Below are 15,307 nucleotides of genomic sequence, written 5' to 3'. Positions count from 1 at the left end.
ACCAGGCTGATGGGACTCCTGGGCGCAGATCCTTTCAAGGCATCGTCTCTGCACTCTTTGAAAAACAGCATTCGAGGAAGCTGCAAACAGAACCTCTACAACTCTGTGTACGTTTAAAATGTTTTATCTTTTAAGAGTGATTTCTGTCTGGGGAAAAAAGAAAACAACCCACAAGAGAGAAAGCAAGAGAGAGTCACAGTGAGCAGGCAGTAAGTGCATGTGCAGGGGGGGAGAAGGATTTTTAAACAGTTTTATTTCCAAAAATAAATAAGATAAAACTAATCTGAATCGGGTTCCTTCTTCTTCCGCCGCACGCCTTTTGGGTAGGCCTCGGTCTGCTGCGTCTGCCACTCTCTCTCCAGCTGCCTCAGCATGTCGGCTGTCAGGAGGCCCTGCTGCACCAGCCTGGAAGCCAGCGACTTCTCCCCAGCCTCCGCGCCCTGGGTCTCGGCAGCTTTCCTCCCTCCAGTTTTGGGGACCCGCAGCCTTCGAGCTTGGCCCCTCAGTGCTCCTGACAGACGGGCCTGGCTCTCTGCTGGCACATTCTGCAGGTTCAAGAGCTTGCGCGACTCTGAGGTCTTGATGAGTTTGGTGATGTTGTGCACACCTTCTTGGATGATCCCGTCCAGCTCTCTCTGCAGCTCCCGGATCAGGCTGGCATCTGGGAACATGTCGATAAAGCGGTAGCTGGCAAGAAGACATAGCGACAGGTCTTGTCACACCTCGGGCCACAGCCCGATACCGACTCGCTCCAGGGTGGGCTTTGGCGGACTCTACGCAGGCCTTGGCCCTACCTTTCTTCCTGCCCCACCTCACCAAAGGAATGTGTCGCTGCAAGGCTGGTTGCCCTGCTGACCCGAGTGGCCCTCCTCTGAGAGTCACCAACCTCTCGCGGCACCTCTTAATGAAACAAACTCCTGGGCGCTTGTTAAAACATGGGACTTGACTATGTCTGGGAGAGTCAGCTACTGCATTTCTAGGGAGCCCCTGGGTGGTCATTTCTGGAAGGGTATAAACCACGCTCAACTGTTTTGACAATGAACACGAAGAGAGCGCTCTCTGGGAAGAGGTATCTAACATGAAGAACAGAAGACCACTGGGTGTGCCCTTTGACTCAGAAAGCCAGAGTGCATCAAGGGAGCCTGTACCTGAGCCACAGGTAAAGATCCAGCACGTCGTGAATGGCTTCCAGATCCATGAGGTCTTTGATATTCTTGGGTGGGAGCAATGGCCATTTTATATATCGGCGTAACCAGGCAAAGGTCAGGGGCTCATTCCTGCTAAACTGCCTGGCAAACTGAAAGAAACAGAAGAAAAGTGTTTGTTAGAAGGAGACAGGAGCAGGGGGGACACAACAAAATATTAGCTGTGGTTGTATCTCAACAAGGAGTCGAGTCTCCTTCATTTTTACTTATTTTTTTGTGGCTTTTTGGGCCACACTCAGCAATGTTCAGGGGTTACTTCTGGCTCTACATTTAGGAATTATTTCTGGCAGTGCTCGGGGGAGCAAATGGGATACCAGGGGTTGAACCCTGGGTCAGCTACGTGCAAGGCAAACTCCCTACTAGCACTCCAGCTCCTTTACATTTTTCTACACTTTTAAGTACATTCAACAATTTATAAAGTCACCTAAGAAAGGAAATAATTTCCTTCTTTTCCCAAAACCAGCATAAGAACTACTCATGGCTCTGCACTCAAGGGTCACTCCTGGTAGGCTCAGGGGGTAAATGGGGTGGCAGGGATCATGCTACGTGCAAGGCAAGCGCCCTACCCACTGTACTATCTCTCTGGCCCCCATTCTAACTTGTATGAGAAAACAAACTCTGACAACAAGATTAGAATTTCTACGTGGATAGGTCGGCAGGCAAATGCAAAAAGAAAAGATGTGCAAGGACACGTACCCCGAGACAGTTGTTAGGGGTGTGGGCTGAGACCAGAAGTGAGAGTCTAATTTAATCTATCTGTGATGTTTTCATTCTGCAATTCTTTCCTGCTCCTCCTCTGATGGAGCCGTTCAGGAGTTCGTGCACCATAGGGGTCTGCCTCCAGTTTCGGCCCCCAGTCGTCAGGGAGGGATCCACTCAGAAAAGGACTCTCCTGAAGAGACTGACCCTGTCGTCTCCACGGCAGCTTCCTGTCTGGCACATTTCAAGCTTGGCTGAATTGGGGGGCAGTGGAGATTGCCCTGCACGCCCCTCCTCCTCTGCCTCAGTCTGTCTTTCTGATTTTGATGGCAGCTGGTGTCACACAATGGGCACAGGAACCCCCCTGCCGCCCCAAGAACTCTTCTGCTGGTCAGAGATTGCCTGAGTGTGTCTGTCTTCGCCCGAGCCTGCCCCGTGCATCTGTGGTGTAAAGCAGGCTTCTCTGGAGAGAACTGGGGAGAGGGGGTGTCACCCTAAGAATATTTACCACTCTTGTTATTCGGATCTGGGTTAAAGGGAGGGAGGGTTGGGGGAAGCTTGACTTTGTGTCTTAGTCAATAAATGCATTTACACGAAATTAAAAATTCTGTGCAAAGAGAAAGTATTTATGATACATTTAGAAGTAGATCTGAAAAGAACAGAAGTAGCATGCAGAAGGCTTGAGTCTGTGAAGAGAGGGCAAGGGAACAATAGTGAGGCAGGCAGAGCCAGCCTTTCTGCTGGGTGTGGTGTGGAGGGCTCCTCCACTGCCCCTCTCTGTCCCCTATTTGGCGAATCCAGAGTTCCTTGGAATGAGAGACTTGTAACATTACCCAACTGAATTCAAAGAAAAGGGGCTGGGCTGGGGCTAGAGAGAGCACAGCTGGTAAGGTGCTCGTCTTGCATCAGGCAAGCCAGATTCAAGCCCTGGCGCCACACATGGTCAGTCCCCCAGTCCCCACCAGGAGTGAGCCCTGAGCAAGGAGAATAAGCCCCGAGGCACAGGCAAGTATGGCCCCAAAACCAAAGCCAACAAACAAAAAACCACACAAGGGGCTGGAACCCTGGCACAGACCCACACAACAGAGCAGGCCCTAGCCTAGTGACTTACTGGAGAAAACGAAACGCTGGGGCCGGAGCAACAGGACAACGGGGAGGGCACTTGCCTTGCACGTGGCCCTTCTGTTCTATTCCCCAAATCCCAAATGGTCCCCAAAGCCCCAGCCAGGAGTGATCACTGAGTGCAGAGCCAGGAGGAAGCCCTGAGCATCTTTGAGTGTGACCCAAAGACAAAAACAGAAAAATAAATTCTATTACATGAATACTAACCTCCTCTATTCCAAAATAATTATGAGGAAAAGGTGTAACATTAGGCAAAGACCCTCTTTCCCTCAAAAAAAAAATCATTTAATTACTTTTGTTTTAGTACTTTCACAAAAGAAGCATTTCGTGTTTACATTCCTACATTTTATCTCTTGCTAAAGGGTGTTCTCAGGTTGCCTTATTTTGAATCACCAAGCGCCACCCAGCGCCAGTGCACTGAGAGAAAAAAGGTGGAAACAGCACACAGACAGTCTCACCTGTAACAAGGAGGAGCAGACGAAAGGCTGCTTCTTGTTGATGGGGGCGGTGCAGAAGACATACCTCACCCGGAGGCTCAGTGGGATGTGCTGGATCAACTCTGCAGAAAATTTAAAATCATCCATGTTGCAAACAAAATACTGCCCATCAACTTGTGAGAAGTCTACAAAAATATCCTGGGGAGAGAAAGATGTATTGAAATTACTGGGTTGCCTGCTGAAGCACGAATAGAGTACTTAAAATCTAATAAGCGGAAATCTCTCTACTCCGTAATAGGTTCCTAAAAAGGCTGGATTTATTTAGTTTCCTCAAGCCAAGAGATTTTTCCCAGACTTCCGAACCTGAAATACTAATAAAGAAAATTCTTTAGCGCTAAAGGCCCAGGTGATTTTGAAAGTTTTCCCTTTCCAGATAAATTTCAAAATAGTAACTCTACTAAACAGACTTTAAAAAACACACGATCCACTTCTGCCCACAAGGGTAACCAATAACTGACATATCAATATTTTTAGCAAAGAGATTTGAAGGCAAGTTTCTACTTACAATGAGATTGGAAAGCGTCGTATCAGGGAGATGGTAGGCAAACATCTCAATCTGTTCAGCAGTTGGATGGAGACCAGCTGCCTTCAATAAAAGAAAAAGCAAGCATGAACTTTTATTTTTAAAAATGGCAAGTTTTCCTACATTATTTCAAGATAAAATCTTATGCTCAAGCCAAACCCTTATTAAATGAGTCATATGACAAAAAAAAAAAAGGGAAACAGAGAAAAACATCATTTTGCCACTTATTAGGACAATCAATGATTTGGTAAAATCAGATTATATTCATTGAAAACCACTTTCATTTATATTTTAGCTTTAAAATCTGCGATCGTCTGGTAGTGTGTCTAAATATACTTTCCTGAGAAAAACAGTAAAAAAATGCCTGGGACCAGAGCAACAGTTTAGCTGGCTGCAATGCCCTGGGCTCAACCCCGATGCCTCAGGAGTGATCAATTCTTCAGGCTGCTGAGAGTACAAAGCCGGGAGTAAGCCCTGAGCACCGCTGTCTGTGGGCCCCAAAATCAAAACCAAAATATTTAAACTGGAGGTCAATTATTTATTTAACTATATATTATAAGAAATGTTCACAAATAAGCATAAACAAGAAAAAGAGAAAAGGAGAATGAAAAGGGTGGGGTGCGGGGGAGTGTGGGGGCACAGATCCAAGAAGGAAGGAAATGGGAGTGTGCCCTTATCAACTGGATTATAAGCAAAAGCAACAAAAACAATTCTAGCCAAATTTCTCCCAGGAAGTTTTCCTTAAACGATCTGATTTATATTCTCCTTTACCTGGCATCACAACATGTTAAATGGATTGTCCAGGCAACTTTAAACTGTAGCAGCTAGTTTGGATAAAATATGTACACTTCTCATTCATGAACTCTACTAATCAAAATTTAACTTTACCCTTACAGGCTCAAAGTTGGTCGCATAGAGCAAGTTCTACCCGGTACTCAAGAACTTTTCACTGGAGTACCTGGGCATTCTTCAGGCTGCTGACAATTCTGGGCCCCCCTGAAGCAACTGTGCTCTAACCCGCCCTTCGGCGGATGTCAGGACGAAGGAAAGGATTATGGACTTGCATATCATTCCCCCCCGACCAAGGAGTCTCTGTGATCTACTTGACATGATTTTCAGGGCACGAGTTTTTCTATTTCCAGGTACCAAGTCAAGAGTGTGCAAAGGGGGTCATGACTGTTCTCCACAGGTAAGGCACAATTAACACTTTCCCCCTTACCTTTATAGGATCCACTGGCCTATTCATAATTTCCTTCAACAAACTGAGGTCTTCCCGGTTCATTGTTGTCACCTCTCCTTCCTTGTATTTTGAGCTGAATCGACCAGCTCTGCCAGCAATCTGCAAAGCCTGGGAGGTAGTGATGGGCTCGAGTTCTTTTTCTCCCTTTTCATTGATACTGGGCTTTATAAGGGAGTAAAATATAATTCTTCGTATGCTTCTGAAATAGAAATAAGAGTGATTTCACAGACTGCTGTTTGAAAAGCCCTCCAGTGTGTGGCCACTGCAGAAATGCTCACTCTAATTCTAGTGTAGATCAACTGCAATCTTGCCCACTGTTTACAAAATAAAAGAAAGGCGTTGTGATAATTTTCTTTTCTTCCCTTTAAGTGTAAGTAGTATTTCTTTATTAAATAATAAGGCACCATGATTTACATAGTTATTCATAGTTGAGTTCAAATAGCAGTTTTTTTAACAACCATGTATATCTACTAAAACTCAAACTATACTCTATCAATGGGTAGAGTATATGTATATAGAGTATATAGAGTATATCAACATATCTATATGTTAACTAGCTATGTGATAGTCATAACTAATTAGATGTTACTGTAGCTACATTAATGACAATAAAGAAAACTGATACTTTTTACAAATAATCCACAGGGTATTCTAATACTGTCTTTAAAAACTGGCTACTAAAGATTAACCAAGTAAAGGGAAATTAACATATGAATTATAAAAAAATTAGCTGCTTGCTATTATTGGCTCTGAACAGTTCTTTGGCCCACATAGGCTCAGTTGTTTTCATTTCATAGTTTAAGCTTAATACTGTAAGCTCTAAAAATAATGTTAGTAACAATAACAAAAGATGAAGTCATGCAATTTGCTGCCACATGGGTGGGTCTGGAGAGGGAAGTCAATCAGAGAGAGAGAAGAACAGACAGAGTGATCTGTCTCACACGCAGATCTCAAGGAACAGTATGGGAATAACAAAGGCCTGCAGGCAACAGAAAGGAAGACCATGAAAACTGGTCTCTGGTAGGACAGTTGCCCATGGCTGGGGGCAGGGCAGAAGAGAGGTACAGGACAGGAGGGGAACAGGACACTACGACAGGAGGAAGCCATCTCTGGAGGAAGGGCATGTACTGGAAGCGGGTGAAGCTGTGTGCATGAAATCATCTCAGTAACAGTACTGTAAACCAGTGTCTGAAGGAAAAAAGGCGGGAGGGGGGAGAAGTGCCTGCCATGGAGGCGGGCTGGGTGGGAGGGAAACTGGGGTAGCTGGTGCGGGGAAGGGTTTGGTATTGGAACTTAAATGCCTGAAACCCAATCATGAATGACTCTACAATACACGGTGACTTAATTAAAAAAAAAAAAAAGCCCCACATGACACATGCACCTGGGGACTGAGAGACTGAAGCTACAGAAAAGTGAGCAGTGGTGGACAGCAATGTCCGAAAGCTCTAGGGCTACGCGACAAGAGGGAATAAAGGCAAGAAAAAACGGCCATCTACACCATACCCCCATCTAATCAGAGCACAGTCATTCGAGTGCCAACCACAAAGAGAGATATTTTTTGGGTCCACACCAGCAGTTCTCAGGGGTCACTCCCAGTGCATTTCGGGGACCACACAAAGACTGAGTCCAGACCTCCCACATGCAAAGCATACACACTGGCTCCCTGAGCTAGTCCCCGTTCCATCCCCCACCAGAGCGAAGGACCAAAGATGTAGCTCAATGTCAGAACACTTGCTTGTATACATAAAATCCAGGGTTTGATGCCCAGCATTGCAACAAAATAAATAATTTAGTTTTTAGTTTGCCATCTAGTCTGCAAATGTAAATATTCATGATTACTAAAGCCAATTATGAGTCTCCGGAGAACCAGGGGTCATGCCCACAAGCCACCTCCTGCAGGTGCCAGATAATCTCATCATCGGCCACCACCAGATCCCATAGCTGCTTCTCCCGAAAGGGAGCATTAACACAAGGCCCCCGTAACCATGCCACCAGACTCCGAGCCAGGGTGTTTCAACCGGGGAGCCCCAGAGGGGGGTGGGTGAGAGCCCTCTCTGTCCCAACAAGGGACCCAGTTCCAGCAGCCAAAAAACTCCACAACCCAGCTGCTGCCATGCTCAAGGCCGCTTCCCACATGCTCGGGCCAAGCCTCACACATGAGTAAATATATTCCTGGACCGTGGGGCCTCGACACATCATGAAACACTCCCTACCCATTCTCCAAAATTACCACACCACATTTGATGGGGTTCAGATAGTTGGCAACAAATCATAGAGGGAGATGTAGGATAACATAGCCTCAGGTACTTTAGGTTTATCTGGGTTACTCCCATCACAGCGCTCCCTTTCCTCTGTGTTTATTTGTAACTTCTTTCTTTATGCTCTGTTGACTTGTAAATATTGTTTCTCTCTTCTCCTTGAGTCCTTTGCATAGTTTATTCAGAGCCATGTCCTTTTGTATGGGCACAGGAAGATAGTAGTAAATGCTATGCTTTGTAACCTGGGAGTCATTTGACTCTACATGGTATTTTCCTCCTGGGCATCTGTTCTCTCAACCTAAACCTCAGCTGTCCTTACTTCCTAGCACCCCCAAAGACAGGGTCCCCAAGAGGGACGAGAGGGACCCAGGGCAAGCGGTGAGCTATGTGCTACCCGGGCATCAAGATGGGCCTGGACAAAGTGCCTAATGCTTAGCTATAAGTTAAGAGCTTGGTCATGGACAAATGCTGTCATGATCCAAAAAGTAATAATTAGATTCGGACCCTGCTAGGGTTCGAAATGATTAATCTGGCCTGAATGCTGTAGTTTGAGTCTGTGGCAAGACATTCCCTGGAGAGCTGCCCTATAAGCCTCAATGTATCTCTTACAGTGTCCAGATAGAAATAACTAATATTGAGATGTTAATTAAGATGCTAGGAGGAGGGGAATAACTCTAGGTGGTGTTTCCTTTGAAGCCCTCAGGAAGGGCTTTCTTATGTTGATTTTGCTGGGTATGACTAGGGCCCAGAGAGACAAGTAAAGGGGGAGAGACTAGTGAAAAAGGAGCAGAATCAAGAGAGCTGGGATGAGGAGTGAGGAGTCAGGGAGGAAGAGTGCTGGGGAGAGAGACGAAGGGGAAATGGGGAGCTCAGAGATAGGAACAGGCTCGAGGAGAGAAAGGAATAAACAGCAACTAATCAATCAACTGGCTTGGCCCTCGGTTCCTCTTTCGTCTGCCCCATGGCCTGGGCGAGCGCCCTGGGACCGATCCCCTGAACACAGGCAGCCGATAGGAGAGCCGCTGGTGCTCTCCCCGAGGCCCTCCCCCCAGATGTTTTTTACAGCAAATGTCATTGTCACTGTCATTGTCATCCCATTGGTCATCGATTTGCTCGGGCACCAGTTAACGTCTCCATTGTGAGACTTGTTGTTACTATTTTTGGCATATTGAATATGCCACATGTACCTTGCCAGGCTCTGCTATGTGGACTAGATACTCTCTGTAGCTTGTCGAGCTCTCCAAGAGGGGCGGAGGAATCAAACCTGGGTCGGCTGTGTGCAAGGCAAACGCCCTACCCACTGTGCTATCACTCCAGCCCATATATATATATATATATATATATATATATATATATGCATATATACGTATTTTCAGATATATATACCAAAGCTCACATCACCCAAACTTTAACAACATGTTAGTAATATCCTATAGAATGTCTTAATGTCTCCAGCCAAAATAGAACAATCTTCACACTGTTTCCTATATAAACAATTTTTTGTAAGCATGTTCAGCAGTTCTTCATAAGAGACAATATGAAATATATCATTTTGGTTGTGTTTTGGGTCAAGGATTGGGGCTTGGCATGGAAACATCCCCGAATTTGGTGGTGGGAAGGGTGTTTGAATATTAAATGTGATCAAATATTGTGAACTAAATTATAAAATTTAAAAAAAATTTAATAATTAAAATAAAAGTCAATTACTTACAAATTCAGTCCCATGCCAATCGCATCTGTGGCAACCAAAATTTTGCATGGATCATCGGGATCATTGAACTTTTTTGCTTGAGCAAGTTTGGTCCCTAAAGTAAGAAGAGTTCATGTTAAATCAGCACACTCAATCTTCTGCTAAATCATATATTTTACTAAGTGCCAAGATAAACTGGAAATCCTCACCTCTTACTGTGGCATGGGGAGCTAAGTCAAAGGGGCATGCTGGTAAGCTGAGTCCAGGGTGGACTGTATCGTAAGCTCTGTGTCCTTCTCTACCCCAAGTACTCCAAGAACTAACTGCTGTGTGTGTGATCTTAGTGCCCCCAGAACCTCTGGGCCTGAGCATCAGGATGACAAGCCTTTACACCAGATTATAGCCTAGAGCCCATCCCCACCATCAGCCTGAGCATTTCTGGGAGGCCCCGTGAAAAAGAAAGAAAAAAAAAAGCCACACATGTAGGATTACATAGCCTCAGGTAGTTTAGGTTTATTGGGTTACTCCCGTCACAGTGCTCCCATTCCTCTGTGTTTATTTGTAACTTCTTTCTTAGTGTTCTGTTGACTTGTAAATATTGTTTTTCTCTTCTCCTTGAGTCCTTTGCATAGTTTATTCAGAACCATGTCCTTTTTGTATGGGCACAGGAAGACTTAGCAAATGCCATGCTTTCGTAACCTGGGAGTCATTTGACTCTACGTGATATTTTCCTCCTGGGCATCTGTTCTCTAGACCTAAGTCTCAGCTGCCCTTACTTCCTAGCACCCCTAAAAGCAGGGTCCCGCCGAGGGACGAGATGGACCCAGGGCAAGCGGTGAGTTGTGTGCTACCCTGGCATCGAGATGGGCCTGGCCAAAGTGCCTAATGCTTAACTATGAGTTAAAAGCTTGATCATGGGCAAATGCTGTCATGATCCAAACAGTGATACTAGATTTGGACCCTGCTAGGGTTAGGAATGATTAATCCGGCCTGAGTGCTGTGGTCTGAGCCTGTGGCAAGATGTTGCCAGGAGAGCTGCCTTGCAAGCCTCATTGTATCTCTTGCTAAGTCCATCCAAAAATAACTAGTATTTAAGATATTAATGAGTGCTTGGACTAAGGAAAGGAGAAAAACACCTTAAGAGTCAGGAAGGGCTACAGCAGATCCAGAGAGAGGACGGAGCTGGGAGTGCAAGTGCGGGAGATGAGAAAGATGGAAGATTGAATAAATGGTAACTAATCAGCAACCAGCTTGGTCCTCGTTCTTCCTTCACGTGTCCTTGACCACCAACCGTCCTGATCCAGCCCATACACAGTGGTTCCAGAGCACTGAATGCGGGCGGTGAGACAGAGCTGCCTGGAGAGCCCGCGAGTGCACATGCCCCTTGGCATGCTTTAGTTTTCCACAACACACCAAACTCTCACTGCTTCAAACTTATTTCTTTATAACCTCAAAGAACTGCATACCCTTTCCCACTCCTTTAAAAAACTCCCCTCACACAGTGACACAATTGCCACCACACTGGCCTTATCATTTCTGAGGACTTGTTAACAGATTTCTGGAATACAACTTGAGGAATATTACCAAAGTTCATATTTTAATAACTCTTCTGTAAGAGAATTCTAAGCCCAACTTCTCAAAAGTAATCAAATGATAGAAAATAACAAGAGCTACATGTGACTAAAATCTCTGTTTCCTCATAAACTGGAGGCACCACTAGAAAAGATACTTATCTGACCTACATCAAAGAACGTAGCTCATAATCTTTTACTGTTCTCTACACCCATCTCAAGATAAATGGCAAAAATAAGAGAGTCCCTCTCCATCCCGAGGAGAGCCAATGCTAATTACCAGGTGGGAGGCTGCCATAGATGACAGCTGAGTCCAGCCCCCGGATTTCAATCTGTCGGCTCACAGAGTAAATATCATTCTTGCTGAAACAGACAATGCAGTCCCCCGGCCGGAGATTGTCTAGAGATTCCAGGGCGTGATCCAGCACAGAAATGGGAGTAAGCCGCTTGTAGTTCCGAACCTAAAACGAAGGCATCAGCAATGTGTCTGCAATACAGGTATTATAAAATAACCCAATTTGTGATTAATAATTAGGTGAACAATTTTAAAACAATCAAGAACAGCTACAAAATGGGACAATTACTAATATCCTATAAACATAATACAGAAAAACACTGATTTTGATATGTGTTTATACAAAACTCTGATAAAACAAAAGGTAGGATTGTAAGGAAGCAAGTAATTTCTTACCGAAGAATATGAGAAAGGGGGCCAGAACAATAGCATAGCTAGTAGGGCACTTGCCTTGCACACAGTTGTGCTGGGTTTTGATCCCCGACACCCCTATGCTCCCCTGAGCACCACCAGTAGTGATCCCTGAGCACAGAGTAGAGTCGGAAGAAAGCCCTGAGGGGCTGGAGCAATAGCACAGCGGGTTGGGTGTTTGCCTTGCACGCGGCCGACCCGGGTTCGATTCCCAGCATCCCATATGGTCCCCTGAGCACCGCCAGGAGTAATTCCTGAGTGCAGAGCCAGGAGTAACCCCTGTGCATCTCCAGGTGTGACCCAAAAAAAAAAAAATGAAGAAAGCCCTGAGCAGCACCAGTGTAGACAAAACATAAGAATTTGAGAGTGGGATCCAAATCATATTTAATAACTATATATATGCAGATGTGTATATCAAAGGTACCAATATATGATTTAGGACACTTTAAAAACTATAAATGTTCTTTATGTTTGCTGAGTCTGAAACTTCTAACATCCCTGATTTTTTCTTTCTAGAAAGATCTACTCAGGCGCTGGAGTGATAACACAGCGGGTAGGGCGTTTGCCTTGCACGTGGCCGACCTGGGTTCGATTCCCAGCATCCCATATGGTCTCCTGAGCACCGCCAGGAGTAATTCCTGAGTGAAGAGCCAGGAGTGATCCCTGTGAATTGCCAGGTGTGACCCAAAAAAAAAAAAAAGAAAGAAAGAAAGATCTACTCAGACTCCAACAGATTTTGTCAGAGTCGGATCGATAGTATAGCAGGTAGGGTGTTTGCCTTGCATGCAGCCGACCTGGGTTTTATCCCTGGCATCCCATATGGTCCCCCCAGCACTGTCAGGAGTAATTCCTAAGTGGAGAGCCACGAGTAACCCCTGAGCATCGATGGGTGTGATGCAAAAAACAAAAACAAAAAAAAACAGATTTTGTCAAGGAAAGATAAGAGAGGCTGGAGCAATAGTACAGCAGGTAGGATGCTGGCCTTTCGTATGGTCTACTTCCTAGTTCCTTTAACTGTGAGACAAGGGATCAAGCAACTTAAAAAAAAAAGTGTTTTAAAGTAAATTTAATCAGTAAATGTTTGATTTGTATACCTATTTAATAGAGCTATAAACCTGGGTTGTGTAAAAATTTCTCAGGTGAAAAGGGGTCACAAGAAGAAAAGTTTAAGAGGAAATGAAGCTTTATTTTTAGTTAGGTAGTTAGGTACTGATTTTGCCACTCTCTGGGCCCACCCTGAAGCTACTGCCCAGTACTATGAGGTCATTTAAATGCAACCTTGAGAACAAAGCACATCATCTTTTACCTCCACTTCCTCCCCAGTTGTATACATAAGCTCAGTGACCAGGTCTATAGCAGCAAATTCTCCACACAAATGGACTTCTTCAGCACAGAGTCCTGTCAAATACAAAAAGTCGGAATTCTTACTGAAGACTTTAAAATCAAGCAATACTTTTACATGGAAAAAATACTTAATATTTGCTTAACTATTGCTTTACAGCTTTTCCTGAGAGGGTGGGTGCACACACCCAGTGGTGCTCAGGGCTCACTCCTGGCTCTGTGTTCAGAGGAGCAAAACTGGTACCAAGGTTCGAACCTGGGTCAGCCGCATGCAAGGCAAGTGCCTGACCTGCTGCACTGTCTCTCTGGTCCCTGCCTTACAGCTTTAGGAAATGTTCTCCAAAACATTCTCTGAGATTCAAACCTCAAAACAACAACCTTGTACTGGGAAAAATTATTCCCATATTTATAAATCTAAGGGCCTTTGATTAGCCAAGATTTTGAACCTATTAGAGGGTAGGGCCAGCTGGAAATAAAACCTGACAATCTACAGTCCTGAACTATACTTGTGGCTTTCAAATTAAGCTCTACAGAACCCTGAGGCAGCCCAGAGCTCGGTGGACGAAGGGGAAAACAATCTTCAAGCTTTTTAGCCCGCAGTCGCTCCACTCTCATCTACCGTTTCCAGGACTCAATGCATAATCCTTATTAAAGAGTCTAGATTTCTTTTTAAATATGAAAATACCTGCTCCACACCACACTGGTGAAAAATCCACATCAAACTGAAGCAGAAGAAAAATTCATTCCCATCCTAAAGAAGCCCACTTAGGGGCAAAGAAGGTGGAGGGTCCTGAGTCTGACCACCGGCACAGAGCATGCACTGCACGCACTTGTTCACTAGCTCTCTCCTTCCCGCCCCCTCTCTCTCCTCTCTCTTTATCCTCTACTTTCTCTTCCAGGAGACTCTCTTAGATAAAAAATAAGTAACAAAAATTATAGCTACTAAGATTTTTTTTTTACGATAGCACTTTTAGTAACAGAAAAGAAGTCTAGCTATATGGGGAAAAAATTACAGAATAGCTCTTCAATGGAGAATATGCAACCATATTACTATATGCCATGTGAAAAAAAGTCTATGAAACAATGAAGCTGGAAAAAAAAAGCAAGATAAGCAAGATACAAAATGATGTAAAATACCATATGCATGAGATAAAAGGTGGGCATAAAACACATTTAGCACTGATAGTTTCATAACTACTATGAGATCTGAATATTTTTGCCTTCATTATAAGGTAATGCTAACTTTCTCATAGAAAAATGCATTTCCAATCATTACAATATTTTAAAACCAAAAGGTCATACTTAATTGACAACTCTTATTTGTTTCAGGAAAGACGTAGTTGTTTCTGTCTGGCAATGTCAAGTGGATAAATGCAACTCCGGGCAGATGTGATAAAACACAGGTTTGACAACATCAAAGCCACCAACCTAGAAGTGCTCTGGTCCAGGCCCATCCTCTGGCTGGATCTTTAATCATTTGGATTTCATCGATCACGGCCACTTCATCTGAAAACAAAGGTACGAGCAGTCTGACTGACAATAACAGTATCCGAAATAAATTCCAATACCAAAATTCAAGCTTGCATGGGCCAAGACCCATCATCACTGCTGCAAATCATTACCACCTCTTTGCTGGCACGCTGGGTTCTACATGTTTCATAATTAGAGTACTTCTAGACCTCGAAGTACTCACGAGGACTCGCTATGAAGTCAGTCTCCTCCCTTCACTTTACTCACTAAACTGAGACCAAGGGGAGTTACTCATACAGGGACACAGTTCACGTACATACAGCATAGTCAATGAGTGAGCAGGGACACAGCTCATGTGGCTCACAGGTGCGAGGGCCTGCGTCCACTCCTGGCACTGCCAGGGATAGCCCCAGTGGCCCTGAAAACTACCCAGTCCAGCACCCACAAAACCCGCCTCCCCAGATATCAAGGAACACGAAACTCAAAGCCATGGTGTCTAGCTCAGAAGTCTGTACTCCCGTTTGTACAACCTCGCAATCCGTGCAGCTTCGTTCGTACTATGTTCTGTCACTGCAGCGGGTGCCTCTGCCTGAGAACCACCACATTGACACAGGAGTCAAGGAGACTCTCCCTGCCTCAGCAACTGAAGCGTCTCTAGTGCAGGGCCCCAGAAGGTGTCAGGCACAGAGAGTGGGAATGCAGAGGGTGGCTCCTTGCATGCCAGCTCTGTCCTTAGAACACCTGCTTATATACGCAGATGAGCAACATGGAGAAGACACAGTCTGATTTACCAGGGTCTGCCACATGAATTTTATAATGTATTCATTTTTTAACAAAAAATTTATCTCCCGTAATAGATACAATTGCTTATATGGTAAAAGGAAAAGCTATTTTTTTTTTTAAAATGTCTTTAAAGGACCAGAGATACTGCACAGGGGCTAAGGCGGAGGATGCCTTGGGGCTGGAGAGACAGTATAGCAGGGAA

General features: G+C 44.8%; 1 protein-coding gene across 2 annotated transcripts in view; it reads right to left on the bottom strand.

Annotated features, from left to right (window-relative positions):
- Positions 1–236: 236 nt before the first annotated feature.
- Positions 237–15,307, bottom strand: part of SUPV3L1 (Suv3 like RNA helicase) — a 28,287-nt gene continuing 13,216 nt past the window's right edge. For both annotated transcript variants that reach the window (XM_004617113.2, XM_055140325.1), the window contains 9 exons: positions 14,281–14,358; positions 12,818–12,909; positions 11,086–11,266; positions 9,256–9,349; positions 5,266–5,485; positions 4,029–4,109; positions 3,485–3,661; positions 1,149–1,297; positions 237–687 (listed from right to left, as the gene is read on the bottom strand). In XM_004617113.2, the coding sequence (XP_004617170.1) occupies positions 279–687; positions 1,149–1,297; positions 3,485–3,661; positions 4,029–4,109; positions 5,266–5,485; positions 9,256–9,349; positions 11,086–11,266; positions 12,818–12,909; positions 14,281–14,358 (1,481 nt within the window). In that variant the 3' untranslated portion in view covers positions 237–278. The remainder of the gene's footprint in view (positions 688–1,148; positions 1,298–3,484; positions 3,662–4,028; positions 4,110–5,265; positions 5,486–9,255; positions 9,350–11,085; positions 11,267–12,817; positions 12,910–14,280; positions 14,359–15,307) is intronic.

The sequence above is a fragment of the Sorex araneus genome, chromosome 5 (genome assembly GCF_027595985.1).
Source record: "Sorex araneus isolate mSorAra2 chromosome 5, mSorAra2.pri, whole genome shotgun sequence".
In the NCBI taxonomy this organism is placed as follows: Eukaryota; Metazoa; Chordata; class Mammalia; order Eulipotyphla; family Soricidae; genus Sorex; species Sorex araneus.
The sequence above is the reverse complement of the archived record's forward strand: the minus strand, read 5'-3'. Positions and strand labels throughout refer to the sequence as shown.